General features: G+C 37.2%; 1 protein-coding gene across 3 annotated transcripts in view; it reads right to left on the reverse strand.

Annotated features, from left to right (window-relative positions):
* Positions 1-10,375: 10,375 nt before the first annotated feature.
* Positions 10,376-15,493, reverse strand: part of NEBL (nebulette) — a 251,854-nt gene continuing 246,736 nt past the window's right edge. For all 3 annotated transcript variants that reach the window (XM_068212600.1, XM_068212607.1, XM_068212616.1), the window contains one exon: positions 10,376-15,261. In XM_068212600.1, the coding sequence (XP_068068701.1) occupies positions 15,085-15,261 (177 nt within the window). In that variant the 3' untranslated portion in view covers positions 10,376-15,084. The remainder of the gene's footprint in view (positions 15,262-15,493) is intronic.

Here is a 15,493-nt window from a genome sequence, read left to right on the forward strand (position 1 = left end):
CTGGGGCTGACTGAGCAGATCATTTGTCTGCTTAGGAAGAGCTTTTCAAAGCAAAGATGTTAAAAAAAAAAACAGGAGAAATAGTCACTAAAATCTTCAGGAAATAAATGTGTGCAAGTTTTTACTGGAGAATCCAATACTGTACCATCCAGACTTATTTCTTAGTCACTGCATATACAAACTTCTCATAGCATAACTTGTAACACCATCAGAGATAACTGTTTAAGCAAACGTCAGAAAAATCTCTAAGAATTACTTGTAGCTTAAGAAAATATGCCAACAGGCCCTCTTGAGAAGCAGCAGCAATTCCAGAGTAGTAAGGACCTTAACAGCCCAACTCTATACCAGAAAGAGGTGGTCTGTGCCACAACCTGAACCCTACCTAGCATTTCATAATTGTATACCAACAAAATCAGCATCCTCTCCATTGAAATTAATAAATTATTATGGAAATATAAAATAATATGAATTCTGAAAAAGAAAATAATGACACCAACACAAACTCAATCAGAACATAAGGAACAATACTCCTCCTGTTCTAAAATGTACTTTAGGAGCATGTGCAAAATTTCAATGACCTGGTTTTATGCATGGCAGAGTATTGCTCTGTGTAGGGGCCTTTGAACAAACCAGCCACAGAAGGTGGTTCTTTACTGAGTCACCATTCATAGTTCCTAGAGCATGGACAGGCAGTGGAGAAATACTCTTAATTTGAAGAATGACAACATGTCTGTAAAGCTGTCTGGTTTAAAAGCTTCACCCAGGCTTTCTGGGATAAAACTTGGGATTTTTTTCTTGAGAGGATAAACAGCTATTATATATAGACCATCTTGTGTTCATTAGCTAATGCCCAGCTGTGAGATGTGCTGAACTTCAGCATTAAACAGTCATTAGTGGAAGATAATTTACTGCTTTACAAACATTCAGTAAATACAGTAATGTTTATCAGAAATCTGCCACTAAAATTTAGGAAATAGCATTTTTCCATGTTTTCTGCAGACTGAGGTCCGAAATAATTTGTAAAATATACCAAGACAGAGATGATCAATCTGGCTGAAACTAGCTGTCTTGTCAAATGTAGGTTAACAAACATCAACAACAAAAATTTGAGAAAGAAAACTAGCAAGGGTTGAAAGATGAAGCAGAGAAATTGGTTCAATGACAGACATTTCCTCTTCACAGACAATAAATCAAGTCTTCATCAAAGTACCTGGCTGTGGTCTTGATCATAATGTGCAAATACTGTACAAAGTTTAAGATTATTTTTGTAATGTTAACACATTTCCTGTGGGACTGGACCCTGCAGCAAAACACTTTTATTCCAGGTTAACACAGCAAGTAACTGGCATTTAAAAGATTATGACATGCTAAATAGCTTTATTTAGGTGCCCAGTTTTCTTGCTTTCAGTAATATATTTTTTATTTTAATCAAAATATCTCTATAACATCTTGTCAATGACCTAGCTATAAAAAAATTAAAAATCTGGAATTAAACTTAATCTCTCATACCTTCTGCTTTGTTCTTTATTATATTCACAAAACACAGTAGAAGAATCCAGCAGTTCTATAGTCAGAATTCATTAGGTAAACTATTGTCTGTGGAGGGAAACAAGTATAGAAGCAGCTTTGGAACACTTACTAGTAAAATTATGTAAAAATAAATAGTTATTATGTCTGGAAAAAAAAGAATACAGAGAAAAATGTTAAAAACTGCATTCCAGCCATATTCAGGTTAAGGAGCCAGGGACATAACTAAGGAATTTAATGAACCACAAGCAATTACTCTTGAAAATTCAAGGCTGTGACAATTCCTTGTAAGTTATTGTAGTACTTACATTCAAAGCTTGGAAAAGGGCATTCATGGCCACTAACCACCTAGTGACCACTCTAAAATAAAGGAGAGGAGCCTGAATGGTGCTACACAGAAAGTGGGGAGGATGAGGTCTATTCCCAAGGTCGGGAGCCAGTCTTTGGTTCTACTGAGGGAGGTGACACCAAATGGCCACATCTACACTTCCACATTGGCCTGGGTTTGAGTACACTGTCATCCCAAATGCTCTGATCATCATCAGGGAGCTATGAGTAGCAGGGTTCCTACAGAGATCCAAGATGAGCAAAAGTCAAGTCTTGGTAGTGCCTGATGGAGGAGATGCTGCCCGGGCTCTTCTCTCCATGGCAGTCGTGGACCTCAGCTAGCCCTGCATAACTGGATTGTCCCCCTTTCACTGCCTCTGCTGAAGCTTTCTTAATCCTTGCACACAATTTAGACAATGAGAGAAACAAAGAGAAAATGGAGTAAATTCAAAGAACTAAAATAATTTGCAACTGGCATATGAATGAATACATTTTTAAGAAAATAATGCATTTGGCAACTGTGGAAGAGAGATTCAAGCGATGATCATACAGAAAGCATCTATATAAAGGCAAAGGAACTGCTTTACCATGTCCATAATACAGGCAGGTAAAATGAAGAAATCAAATATTTAGGGAATATCGGTCAGGGATGACTCTTACAGTCAGATGTCAACAGTTTGGAAAGAAATATCCTCATTTTGGACCTGGAACAATCCAGCTGAGGTGAGAAATATGCCTGGATATAGGAAAGGCAGCAGGGAAGCATCAGCTACTCAACCTTGCATTGTCTGCAGCTGAACTGAGCCCCCACTGCTTTGAGGCAAGTATTAATCACCTACTGGCACAATAGTATTACAACAATAAAACAGTTAGATTTTAAACAGTATTGAGTGTCTTATTTCTTCCACAGAAAAATAAAGTCTTACAGATAACATAAAATTGCAAACTTCTACTTTATGCACGTATATGTGTAAATAGCTTGTTTTCTTATATTAATTCCATTCATTTCAGCTCAGCCACAGCGAAGGTCTCCTGAAACACCTATTCTTGTAAAGCTTCATCTCCAGGTCTTGTGTACTGAAAAATTTTGGATGTCTCTAAATAGAAGACAGTTATGAAGCTGGCACTGCTAGAGCAAGAAAGTCAATGTTAGTCCAAGTCCAGACAGCAATAGAAAGTAATTTTAATGGAATCACATTAAATAAATTTACTGCTTTTATCTTTAGCACTTGAGGGTTTTTTTAAATATTAAAAAAAAAGTATAAAAATATTACTTTACTGTGGTTGAAATGTGGAACAAATCAGGTAATGAAGATGCAGAATATGTCACTGCAAGGAGAGGTTTGGGGAGGAAAATGCTGTCACTGCATGAGTAGTTGTCTTTACAGCAAATTAATTTGTCTTAAGAGCCTAATGAAACTTCTGCTGCTGTAGCATTCTTACTGCAGCTCTTCTTTAACTGTGCTTCCTGCACCGGCTTTCTTTGCGCAGTCATATATAGCATTTTTTACACATATTTAACTCTATGAACTCCAAAGACCACCACTGTAATTATCACTGTTCAGGGAGCACATCCGAAATTTTGACTACTAGGACACCTATAAGCACGACAACAGCATGGTCCCAATATGTGTAAATTTCAAGTCTTGAATTATGATAATTAAATGGCTCATCTCATCTGATCCAGTAAAAAGAATTAGTGAAACACATCTTTATTCTCTAGTTGTCTCTGCTGTTGAACCATACTGGAAATCAAATTTTGTAAACCATTTATTTTGTTAAGCCCTTTTGATTTAAGGTAGAAATGTGAGGTTTCATTCTAATTAAATGCACAGCACAATTTTTCTTACAACACAATTAAAATAGCCATTTATGCCCATAACAAGACAGTTACCATTCTGTGTCCTGCAGCTAATTGTGATCATTCATAAACACAAACTATTAAGAATTTTCAGTGGTGCACACCTGCCCCCTTGTGCCAGTTCTACATGACTGCCTTTTCTCTTGCAAATCAACTACAGTTCATCCAGCTCTGAAGGGCTGTATTAAAACCTCACATGCAGGTATTTTGCTCCTCATCTTCTTTTTTAGTGTACGACAGAAAAAGAAAAGATATCACTGTATATCTCCGTCTCAGCTACTGGATGTATTTTTTCTAAAAATGCAGAGAGATTTAGAAAAATAGGAAGAGGTTCATAACTATCAAACATATGCGTATCAGTAGGATTGCAGCAAATTACTGTGGCCAGTGGTAGTTACTGAATGTCTTCACTACACCACACAAACAGACCTTTGCTCTCATCACAGCAGAAAACTGCCCAGATAAAAAAAGAACAAGAGAAGCTTGTTCTGCCCTGCAACAAGAAAGAAACTATCAAGGCTGGTTTTCATGACAAAAACCTACCACACCTGGAAAATGGTTGGCCAAGGAAGGCATTAAATGCTTTTGAGTGTAATTTGATTTGAAGAAAAACCCTGAATTCAGGAATGCCTCTTTTGTTCCTCCAGGCTTTGTAGTTGGACTCCAGAGTGTGAAAAATATTCATCACAATTGCTCATATATCCACCTAGGAGAAAGTGCTTGAACATCAACTACCCCTTCCTACGGGCCACATGTAGAAGTAAGTGACAGGGCTCAGCACCCAATTAATGCAATCCATCACAGCCCTGGTACCTCTGGGGTACCTCCAGCTCAGCAGCTCCTCCCGCCCCCCCGGGTCTGTATTCCCTCCTGGCACACTGGCTACACCACCTCCATTGCTGCACTCCCACCTCCAAGGTAACAGATCCCTGTGTCCCTCCTGCCACAGCTGCTGCTCTGGTGGTTGAGACAAAAATATGCATTGAAGTAGAAAGAACAACTTACATAAAAATAAAAAAAAAAAAGGAGGGCTCAGAATCTGTGGGTATTGAGCCCATGCTGAATGGCAGGGCTGAGCTGCACGTTTTGCAGAAGGTGCCCTCAAGGCCACTCAAGGCACCCAGACTTGCCCTGAGAAGGTTTGGACTCAAGACCTGCTTATACAGTAGAGGCAAGGTAACACCAGCACATCAGTGGCAAAATGTTACTTCCTCAGAGCTTTGTGAGGAGAACCAAGCCCTTAACAAAGGTGGAGCAAAATTAGGATTTGGCCCTCACCTTTTCCAAGTGTCCCATTTCTGCTTGAGGATTTTCTATCTGTCAAGGCCAATATGAGCATTCTCCCACCCATTCCACACAACATGATTTAAATATGACCCATGACGTGTTTAGACACACACGACGTGCTGAGTCAAAGCTATGTGCTGTATGTCATCCCTTCAAGTTTTCTTGACAGCAGGTAGGAAATACTGAAGCCAAAACAAGGTCAAAAACATCTCCAAGCTGAAGCCCCTCACTGAGGATGGCACAGGTAGTCATCAATGCCCACTCATGTTAACAGTCCTGAACTCTTTGCTGAGAGGGTGTATCTGAGATACTATTATAAAAAATCAAGAAGAGATGATCTTTCAGAGCATGACTATTTAATCATCCAGTAACTCAAATCCTCATCCAGAATTGGTTTGTTCTCACCATCAAAGCAATTTTGAATAAATATCTTGCCCAAGAATTCAGAATTGATATCCATTTCACTGATGATGTCCCATTTCACATAGCTTAATTAAATATTCCTTAAACTAAAAAGATGGATAAAAAGTCAGCATAGCTCTAGCCTAGTTGTTTGATACCTGGTTGAAGTGCAAACAAAATTTTATAATCCCTAATTCAGTAAGCATTTCGCTATTTACATTAAATTCATTAAAGAATGATGACTGATTTCATAGAGTACACTGGAGTGGTTAAATGTTCAGTGAAATTTCCAACATCACTCTGTAATCAGATTCAGATTTCACCTGTAATTTGAAAAACCTACTTGTCTCTCATTTTCCTGGTTCTGAATCTAAATATATTATAAAATCTGCCTCTTCAACCTTGTTTTTGCCCCAGCTGAACACACAGTATGATACAAACAAAAAATAGAGCAGATTAAGATACCTTAGTCTGGACTAAGGAACAAGGTCCCTTTATTCTGATATGATCCATGGTTTCACACCACTGCTTTCTAAAGATATATAAAGCTGTTTCATCCTGTACAGAACCCTTCACTGCATATTTGCAAGAATTTAAATGAAAAATACCCTTTAAAATACACTAAAGCACAGACTAAATAATCTTGTTCCACCTACCTTATTTAGCTGTGAAGATCTGATCCAGTTGTAGATTCCCTACGATGGTGATCAGGGTTAAAGCATGTTGCAATAATATGTGAAAAATCTCTTCTTATTTAACTTCCCCAAAGAGTGATCAAATTAACTTTAAAATATATGGTCACTAGATCAGCAGTATTTAGAGAAGGAAAAACTGGGGGGCACAAGAGTGTGTGTGCTTCATGGATCAACTTGTAGGAGAAATATTTTGATTGCAATGAGTGCCCATGTCCTTGTTTGGACTCATTTTATACTAGTTCAGATTACAGTTCTGGCCTTCTTGTAGGAGGCTGAGTAGTCCTGTTCATATTCTTGATCTCTGACAAAGTGCTGGGAAAAAGAAGGCTTAAAATAAGAAAATATGCATCTGTAGAGTGGCAGAAAGCCCTCAGATTAGAGGAACTGATGTGTCCTTCTGGCTTAGCCATCATACCATAAGCTGAAATAAAAAGAATACCAACACAAACATAAGCAGAAACAAGTCAGATCAGCAATTAAAACCAACCCGTCCAAAAGCAGCTGCAGCTTTGTTGACTTTATAGCATCTGGAAAATAAACAAAGTTGCAAAGTTATAATTTTACTAATCTCACAAAGCACTGGTACTGCAATGATGGCTACTATTTTCAAAGGAGCGATAAGCTGAGAAAGATCTCACAGGAATCTTTGCTAGGTGCTTGCACTACCATCAAGATTTTCGCTGTTGCCATTGTAGCACTCCCTCTCATAACAACCACAGCTGTGCAACAGAGCATCATGGCCAGTGGCATTTGAACAGGGAGTATGTCATTTGTAAAATATGTTTCTTTAGGGTGAAAGAAAAAGCCTTGGAATGAAGGATATTTTGCAGATGTTACTTTGCATAGCAATGAAAAAATCGTAGGAAGAGAAAGTTACTTGAAGTACTACAATATTTGTGGTCTTCTTTCCATCTCACAAAGGTAACTGCTACAGGGAATGCAATGCTGAACATAGAGTAGAGCAAAACCATTTTAGTGGGATTTAGGGGCTGAAAGAAAATGCAAGAGAGCAGTTAATGTTTTGGTAACTTTAAGATTTGAAAGCATAAGTGCAAAAAATTGTCTTCCAAGGCCTTACAAGACCCTTGAATCTATTCTTCCATTGAATATTAATTTTTCTAACAGCATGCTAGTCATGCTGTGAGGGGCAGAGCTTTCCCACTATTTTTAATAAATTTAGAAAAAGGGAAAATAGTGGTTAGAAATACAAGCATGCTGAACATCAGTTCAAATGCCTAGCTGCCAAAATTTTCTGATTAACTTTCTTTATTTCCATATTGATCAATGAATTGTTAAAGCTGCACAGCTAAGTAGTTAACTATGAATAATTGTCATCTAATTCTTCTATTTGTTTTGAACTGCTGGAGTAGAAATGAAAATGACAGTCTCTTGAATAGCTGGGTCACTCATATAAACACATAAACTCATTTCTCAGTTAAACCACTTGCCAGCAAGACCTGATCTGCCACTTATCCCATTTAACTTGAGATATCCACACTGTATAATAGCTGCAGTCACCAAGGGCTGCCTAAACAGTCCCTTAGAGCATAATTCATCTAACACATTTTAGATGCATATTTCCTAATGTCAGTACAAGCCACAAAATCGGAGGATGTCAATGTCATCTTGTGTCAGAGGAGCTGTAAGTCAGAAAAAGTGTTTATTTTAAAATGACATATTTATTTATAGAAAGGCTGGGGTTTGGTACAGATAGTCACATCTCAGAGAGATCCCATCTGATGAATACAGAACAAGCAGTGCTAGGAACTGAAAGGTTCTGGTGAGCAGGACAGTGCCTATCCAACACAGCTTCCACAGTGAGCAACAAACTGCACTGAGGTGGTATGAGCCCTTCACTCTAACGCTGAGATGGAGACAGAATGAGTTCTGAAGCAAAGGTTCACCCCAAAATCAGGGATAACATAAAAAACATGCTAATGCTCTGAAGAAGAGAATGAAGAAGAACTGATTTAGGTAATGATGAGACAGCAAAAAATGTAATCTCCCTCTTTTCTGAAATCAGTAGCTTATTTCAGAAGCAGCCACAGGTACCCACAGGAAAGGAAAGCCAGGGAAAGATGAGTCTTCAGAGAGAACTGTTCATCACTGAGCCAATAGAAATGTAACACCATTTGGGGGAAACGGTAGATTTTATCAACAGCAGGCAAGTGAGAAAGAAACAAAACCTAAAATATATAAAATCAAGGACATCTTGGGATCTTTTTAGGATGTAGTGTATAAATATGAATCTCCAGTTTCTGCTGTCATTGTTAAGCACAATGCCCAGCAAGTAGCACATCATGCAGTATCAAATCTGTGGAACAGGTGAGCTCTGTGGTGCATCATCTCATTCTGGTACCAAACACAGTTCAGAGTTAAGAGCTTGATGCAGTGTCATGGGGCTTAGTCTTCTGACTGCACACAAAGGATTTCCTTACTGCTGGGCACAAAAAGATGTAGTTTAAACCCACTGACATTTTCTTTCCTCTGTAACGAGGTCTTATTTTCTCAAATGATAAATTTGTCTTCATGAATGCCATATGCCAGTGGGTGGCTTGCTCTTGGGATTCCAACTAATTGCTCAAAAAATGGAGGATGTATCTGCACACTACCCTAGAGTACTTCTGACACTACAGCACAGACATACACACACAGACAGACCAAGCATATCACAGGGCACTGCTCAGCTTGCAGGTTAGCTGTTCAGATGGTGCCCTCAGTCATATGGTTGACTTGTATTAACATCTGCATCAAAATCTGAGTAAGAAATCTTCATTACTTCAGCCATGCTTTCCACTCATTTCATGCCACTTCTTTCCTTTTTTTTCAAGGTTGTGCAATAAATAGAATCACCAAAAGAATGATGATAAAAATAGATCATTTGGAAGAAAAAAAACATCTGGCTCATTTGGTGATATCACTTTAATGTGTCCCACAGCTAGCGTCATGGAAAGATGAGAGAGGTAGTCACAGCAAAACAGTACTGGAAACATTGGGCTTGGTGGTGTGAGTGGGAGAAGGGAGAGAAGGTAATGCTCATGCGCTGGGCAGCTATTCCCTCAGTACAGAGAACTCTATGGTACATTAGCTTATTCTTGCTAATTAACACACCAGAGAAAATCAAGAACCCAGTTCTGAGACAGAGCAGAAATCAGGGCAACCTAAGAGCACTGACAGCTAGAAACTCTTTGAGTTGTCCAATGGAGGGTTTCCACAAAAATTTCATGCTCCAGTACATCGATACTTTTGATAATTATATTCTATGGGACCACTAAGACAGGAAAGTACTTCAGTACCTCTAGCAAATTATGGAGGGTTTTTCAAATAAAACACATACCGAGTGCTTAAAGTCCGTTTTGCCCACTCTTAAATCTTTATCTTATTGAAAACTGCTGTTTGCTACAGTATATATAAAGATTGGATATTTCTATACTGGCAGCATTTCAATATATAAAAGCACTACAGAACATGGAATCACAACTCTGTAACCAATTAAATTTCATATGAAATGCTAACACATTTCTTAAGTAGAAATTAGTGTGGTAGCAACTGCATGTCACTTCTTAGGAGGAACTAATTAGCTCCATTTGTGGCTGCCATTTGTCCTCATACATTGTTAACAACCTTCTTCAAACCAACACTTGACAGGAATATGAAAATTCTAATGCAGTCCACTGTAGCATACATTTAACACTCAAATAAATAAATCATGTCCCTAAGCATAATAATCTTCTTCAACTACAGGCAGAGCCGTTCCAAAATACTTCTGGAATTTATTTTAACTTAAACTTTCTTACAATGTTTTAAAAATAATTTACTTGTGTAAATGAATAAAGATGACATTTGTATTATAAAATTGTCCTAAAGAAGTCAGCAATGCAATCTTCTTTATTAGTGCTGCACTGAGAGTATACCTAATCAAACTCCCATTCAAAGACAACAAATCAGTATCAATCAAAACAGTGGACCTCCTTCACTTACTCTATTTGCTTATTTAAACAAACCAAGGAGCATGGAATGTAACTTGGTGTTCTGTGGAAGGGTTACAAATGCACACTGAAAAAGGCAAACCTTTTAAGGAGAGGGCATGTCTGAAATAATACAGTGGTTTAGGGAACTGTTTTCTGGGGTCAAGCTTGATGAATAGTTCTAAATAGTCTACTTAAGTCTGAAAATTCAAAGCTTCCTTAGTTAAAGCAATATCTTTGAGAGCTTATACTAATGGGTATGGTAGCTTTACAGAGTGTTGTTTATTAATATAATACATACATAGTGCTGGGTTTAATATTTTATTTGAATGAAGTTTAATGTTATGCAAAATAAATTGTTATGTTACATCCACTGTGACATCAACTAAAATGTGAACTAGGTTGCATAGGTTAGTACTTTGGGCAGCATGATGTTGCTCTAGTCCACCAAAGCTTAAATATTCACAGTGTAGAGGAAGAAACAGGAATTAAAGCATTTCTACTAAAATATATTTTAATAGCTGGTGTTAACTTTCTGCATAACAAAAGCCAGATTAAGATGATACATCATATGATCCAAGAGTAAGTTTATCTGTCCTTTGAAAAACAATTGTTACCTTCATAACTGTATACCCTCAAATACAGTACAGTTTTGCAAAATAACTAAAACTTTACACACTTTAAAGCAAACATAAGCCAAACTGCACAGCGGTTCATTTTTGCTTTTTATATCACATTGCAAAAACAAACAGCTGAGAGATTTTCCACATCATGCTAATCAATGTCAATACAGTCATTGCTGTCTTCCAATGGTCTAGCAATTTCTAATAGTAATATTAAATACACAATTGAAATGCTACAGTATAGCTTATTTTCCCCCCTAAAATAATAATAATTAAACAAATGTCAACAACAACTGGATTACAACTTAAGTACAATATGCAAATTCTATTTATCAGACACAAGAAGCATATGAAATTCCTTTGAATATACTGTTGTAGTGCAGGCAGTTTAGGAAATAGAGCTTTCAGGTTTTCTTTCCAAAGGAGAGATGGGGTTCCTATGGCATAAAGCTGGAGAAAATCACTAAAGCATTGCAAAATGGTTTAATCTTCTACAGCTCACTAGTACTTTGCATTTGCCAGCACATCATTTTGGAGGAGTCCTTTCAACAGCATCTTCTGTCTGTTTAATTGTATTATTTAAACTTTTACTCACTAAAGCATATTCTATGTTTTAAATGGAGTATTAATTAACTTAATAAAAATCTGTGATTTTATACCCTGTACCACCTTCTGCCAAAGACCTCTGAATTTGTAATTTCTTTTTCATCGTACAAGATGACATGCAGTCACTGTACAATAAAAACTAGAATTATTAGCTTTCCCAGGTATTGGAGACCTTCCACATCCCCAAGAAACACTTGACAGGGACACATTTGTCAAAAACATAATCCATGGGAGGTGATTCTCCATCAAATCCCAGTCTGCTGAAGTAGTTTATTGTATGTCAAATGTAATCAAGAAAACCCTGTTTCATCAAGACTAAATGCTAATGTTCCATAATGAAAAATTACAACTGCAGTACCTGTACATAGCTTTGTTTAAAAAATGAAGATAGCCAGGCAAGAAAGAGTAATGAAAAGCAAGGCACCAATTTGTTCTTGTATGTATGCATGGATATGGTCTATGTTGTTTTCTACATTTATACTTGTGTTAGCAAGAATTAGAGCATTCTTTACAGACTTTTTTATTTCTAAAATGGGAACATGTGGACTTCCAACCTAAACTTTGGAACAGCTTGAGAAATTCAAGTCCTTAAAAGCCCTTTCCTTTCCCTAGAAAAATGTTGACTACTGGAAGAAAGAACAGATCATGCTGTGCTAAAAATGAATATAAACTTTAAAGGTGACAAGAAAGCATTAAGCATCTTTTCACCCCTATGTCACACCAAGCGTAACAGTCTCCAACATATGCTTTGAAAAACGTGCGCTGGCACAATTTAGCTCGTGACTTACTCTCCCTGCCTTACAAATTTTAGTTCTTATAAAAAAAAATTATAATTGCATTCTGGTAATTTTGGGCCTTTGATTGCATTGCTTAGAACAAAGCTGCAAGATTATGCTAAAATTTGTTTTATATCAAAAAGCAGGAAGCATTCCATATAAATATGAATTTCTAAGCATATGTGACAAAAAAGTTGACTACAAGAATAAGTAACTTAAACCAGATCTGAATAATTCTGCTGACATACCATTCTCAAGAGAAATACAATTCACATACTGTTTCGTTTTCTTAACCTTTTATTTTTGCAAATTGCTTTAGCTGCTCTCCCAGGCTAATGAATATTCAAAATTCATAAAGGAAATTTTATTTCTACTGTTAAGCATATCATAGTTCTCTAATGTCACTAAATGCTCATTTTCTGATTTACCTCTGTATATAAAGTACTCAACACTCTAAGCTGTCTCCTCATTTAGGAAGAATGACTGTATTTATAGGTGGAGACTCTCTGTTTTATAAGTCACTAAAAATTGCAACTTGATGCCATATAGATATTCTCTATATTTCTTTTTTATTCCTATTTGGTTAGCAAACTGACACCTTGTTTTTACTGTCAGCATTACACAGCTAACAGAGCAGCACAGAAGCAAGTGACAGCCAATTGTGCTTTAGGCATCATCTGAAAAATTTGCCAGCAAGCAAAAGATGGAATTCCTCTCCTTGCTGTTGATGGCCAGTGATGAAAACCAACACAGAAGCAAACTTCTTGTTTTAGAGCTTCTAGCTCAGCATACCACATCAGCCTTTAAAAAAGCTATTTGACTTGCTGATTTCCTGTGGGTGTCACCAGTAATGCACAAGGGTCTGCTGCAAGAGCGGCTCCTTATGCAAAACTTGTAAGAATTTTAAATCACAGCAGTCAACTATACAAATTGCATATTTACAGTTATGGAATTTTACTTTTAAAACACATTTTTTTTGAAGCTGGATACTCCTGGGCAGCTTTAACCTTGAAATTAGGCTGCTGACAAGAAAGCACAAGTAATTCCACAGTCACTGACATTTTTAAATTTCTTTTTTAATGCAGTCATTCCATTCTGCTTGGCAGCTGGTATCATCCCTGTGTTAGCAAGACCCAAAATAAAATTGCATAAGCTTTGGAAATTGTATGCAAAAATAGAACTTACAGGGATTTGCATTGACAACTTTCAGTTGACATAACAAATCCATATTGTCTTCCTTATTTAATTTTTAAATAGTTACTGCAGGGTTTCCTGCTATGTGAGATGAGAAGTACAAAATTGTCTAAAAGTTCTATATATAATTCTACTTAAAAATTTTAGAAATTAAATAAAGCCAGTGCAGACTCAATATTCTGAGGGCTACTCCAAAGTTAACTTCCTTAGCACATGGCTGAGCTCCACAAATTATTTTATCAGAAAAACATTTTCTTCCTTCCACACATTTCTGCATCCACATAAATAATTTCTCACATGAGTCTTTAACTCTTTTATCCTTCCTTCTACAATTTCTCCCTGTGAGGGAATACAAAGCAAACAGAAGTTGCCTGTGACCGAACCCTGCTGACAAAACCCCTCTTACTATCCACTGTGTCACCAGCTGTTTGATCCTCTCCCAACTTCATAGACTGAGACCCGGGTCTCTCAGTTCTGGCTGTAAGTTAAGAGACACCAAATAGCACATGTGAATGTTTGTCAGCAGAATATTTTTACTGTTTTCAACAGATGGCTAAACTGAAACAGAATGGCATAGAGTATGCTGGATTTTGCTTAGTTAGCTTTCCCTTCAATGTCAGTTATGAGAAAGATTAAAAGTCACTAAAAGAAAACATAACTCTTCTCCATCATTAATCATTTGGCAAGCGTACAACCCCCTGTTGGATCACCAAGAATTTGGGAGCAAACTGAAGCAATAGGCCATTGATCTGAAATGCACTACAAGAACCAGAGCTCTCCTCCACTGCTCGATGGAGGCACAAGTGTTTCTGCAGCAGGGGAGGGACATCAGCTCATCAGCAAAGCAGCCATTAAGCGAGTTACCTGTGGTGAGAACGGGATGTGACTGCAGGCTCTGTGGGGCTGCGCAGCACCGCGGCCGCACGTGGGGTATTTATTTACAGCACTACAGGTGAAGGTAAAGGAGCTAACATGAAGTATTGGTTGTACGTTGCCCTAATGAAAGTTTCTATTTAAATGTTAAGTATTATTACAAGGAAACAGAAGAGTTGACAGGTTTTATATCTGAGATAGTCTTTGCAAGGAATCTTCTACGGAAAAAGTACTGAAGAACCATGAATCCAGACCTGGGTCTAATTGATGGATTAGGATGGAAGCAAAGCTAATAGATCACTTGGAAATAAGAAAAAATGGGTAATCCAAGAATAAATGTGGATAGGCAAGAGTCAGGAAATTTTTGCTGTCAAAATAGACATATTTACTGTAAGGCTGCTGGGCAGTAGGGGGTTTTATTGGGGTTTTTTTTACTGGCATGTTACTTGTCTTCATTTCAAATGACTGCATTATCTACTCAACATATTATTTTTATTAGGAAGCTAACTGCTTAAACATTTAACATTTCCCTAATAATTTGAAGATGTGTTCAAACAAGTGTGTTAACCTCCTGTGACTTCAGAGTGCCATAAGCAGTGAATCAATTTTATGGTTATAACGTCTTTCAGGTATAAGGAAAAGGCATTACCCCTTTACAGTTAATTGACCGAAGTTTTTATAGGACTGGCAACACCAGGCTTCAATATATGTGTTTCATTTTGAGAGAGCACTATTATAAGCAATGCTGTTTTCAAAGCTCTGGGCTTCTTGTGGCTTATTTATTTGTTTTTAAAGGACTCTGAAATGGATTCTGAGTGAAAATGCAAACTGTTATATCAGTGATAAAGTAATGATCATGAACTCTTAAAAGATTCTTCTGATTTTTTTCTAAAAGGTTAGATTTTAAGTAAATCATAATAAAGCTCAAAGGACTAGAGACAAAAATTAGTTAACAAACTCAATATAATTTGCTGGAAGCATTCCTGTTTTCCCAGTTCTCTGAACAGTACCATACATCCAGCCATCATCAATTGGTTGCACATTGATGATATAATCACCATCCCTGAAGGAAACTTCATCTTCATCTTGGGCGCTGTAGTCATACATAGCTCTGTATGTTCTCTGTTGAAGGAAAGAAAACAAGACTGTAAAGCCTCAAGTCTAAACCTGAGATCCCTTGATTACTCCTCTTTGCACAAAGAAAAGAAGGATAAAAAGAATAGAGGGAGCTAAGCAGAGAGAGAAATCACAAGTTACCTGTTGAAAAGGAACAGTATTCCCTTCTACACCCTGTCAAATATACAGTGAATCCAGGCCCTTGTTCTGAGTAGCAAAATAATTATTTTGTTAACTC

The sequence above is a fragment of the Anomalospiza imberbis genome, chromosome 1 (assembly GCF_031753505.1).
Source record: "Anomalospiza imberbis isolate Cuckoo-Finch-1a 21T00152 chromosome 1, ASM3175350v1, whole genome shotgun sequence".
In the NCBI taxonomy this organism is placed as follows: domain Eukaryota; kingdom Metazoa; phylum Chordata; class Aves; order Passeriformes; family Viduidae; genus Anomalospiza; species Anomalospiza imberbis.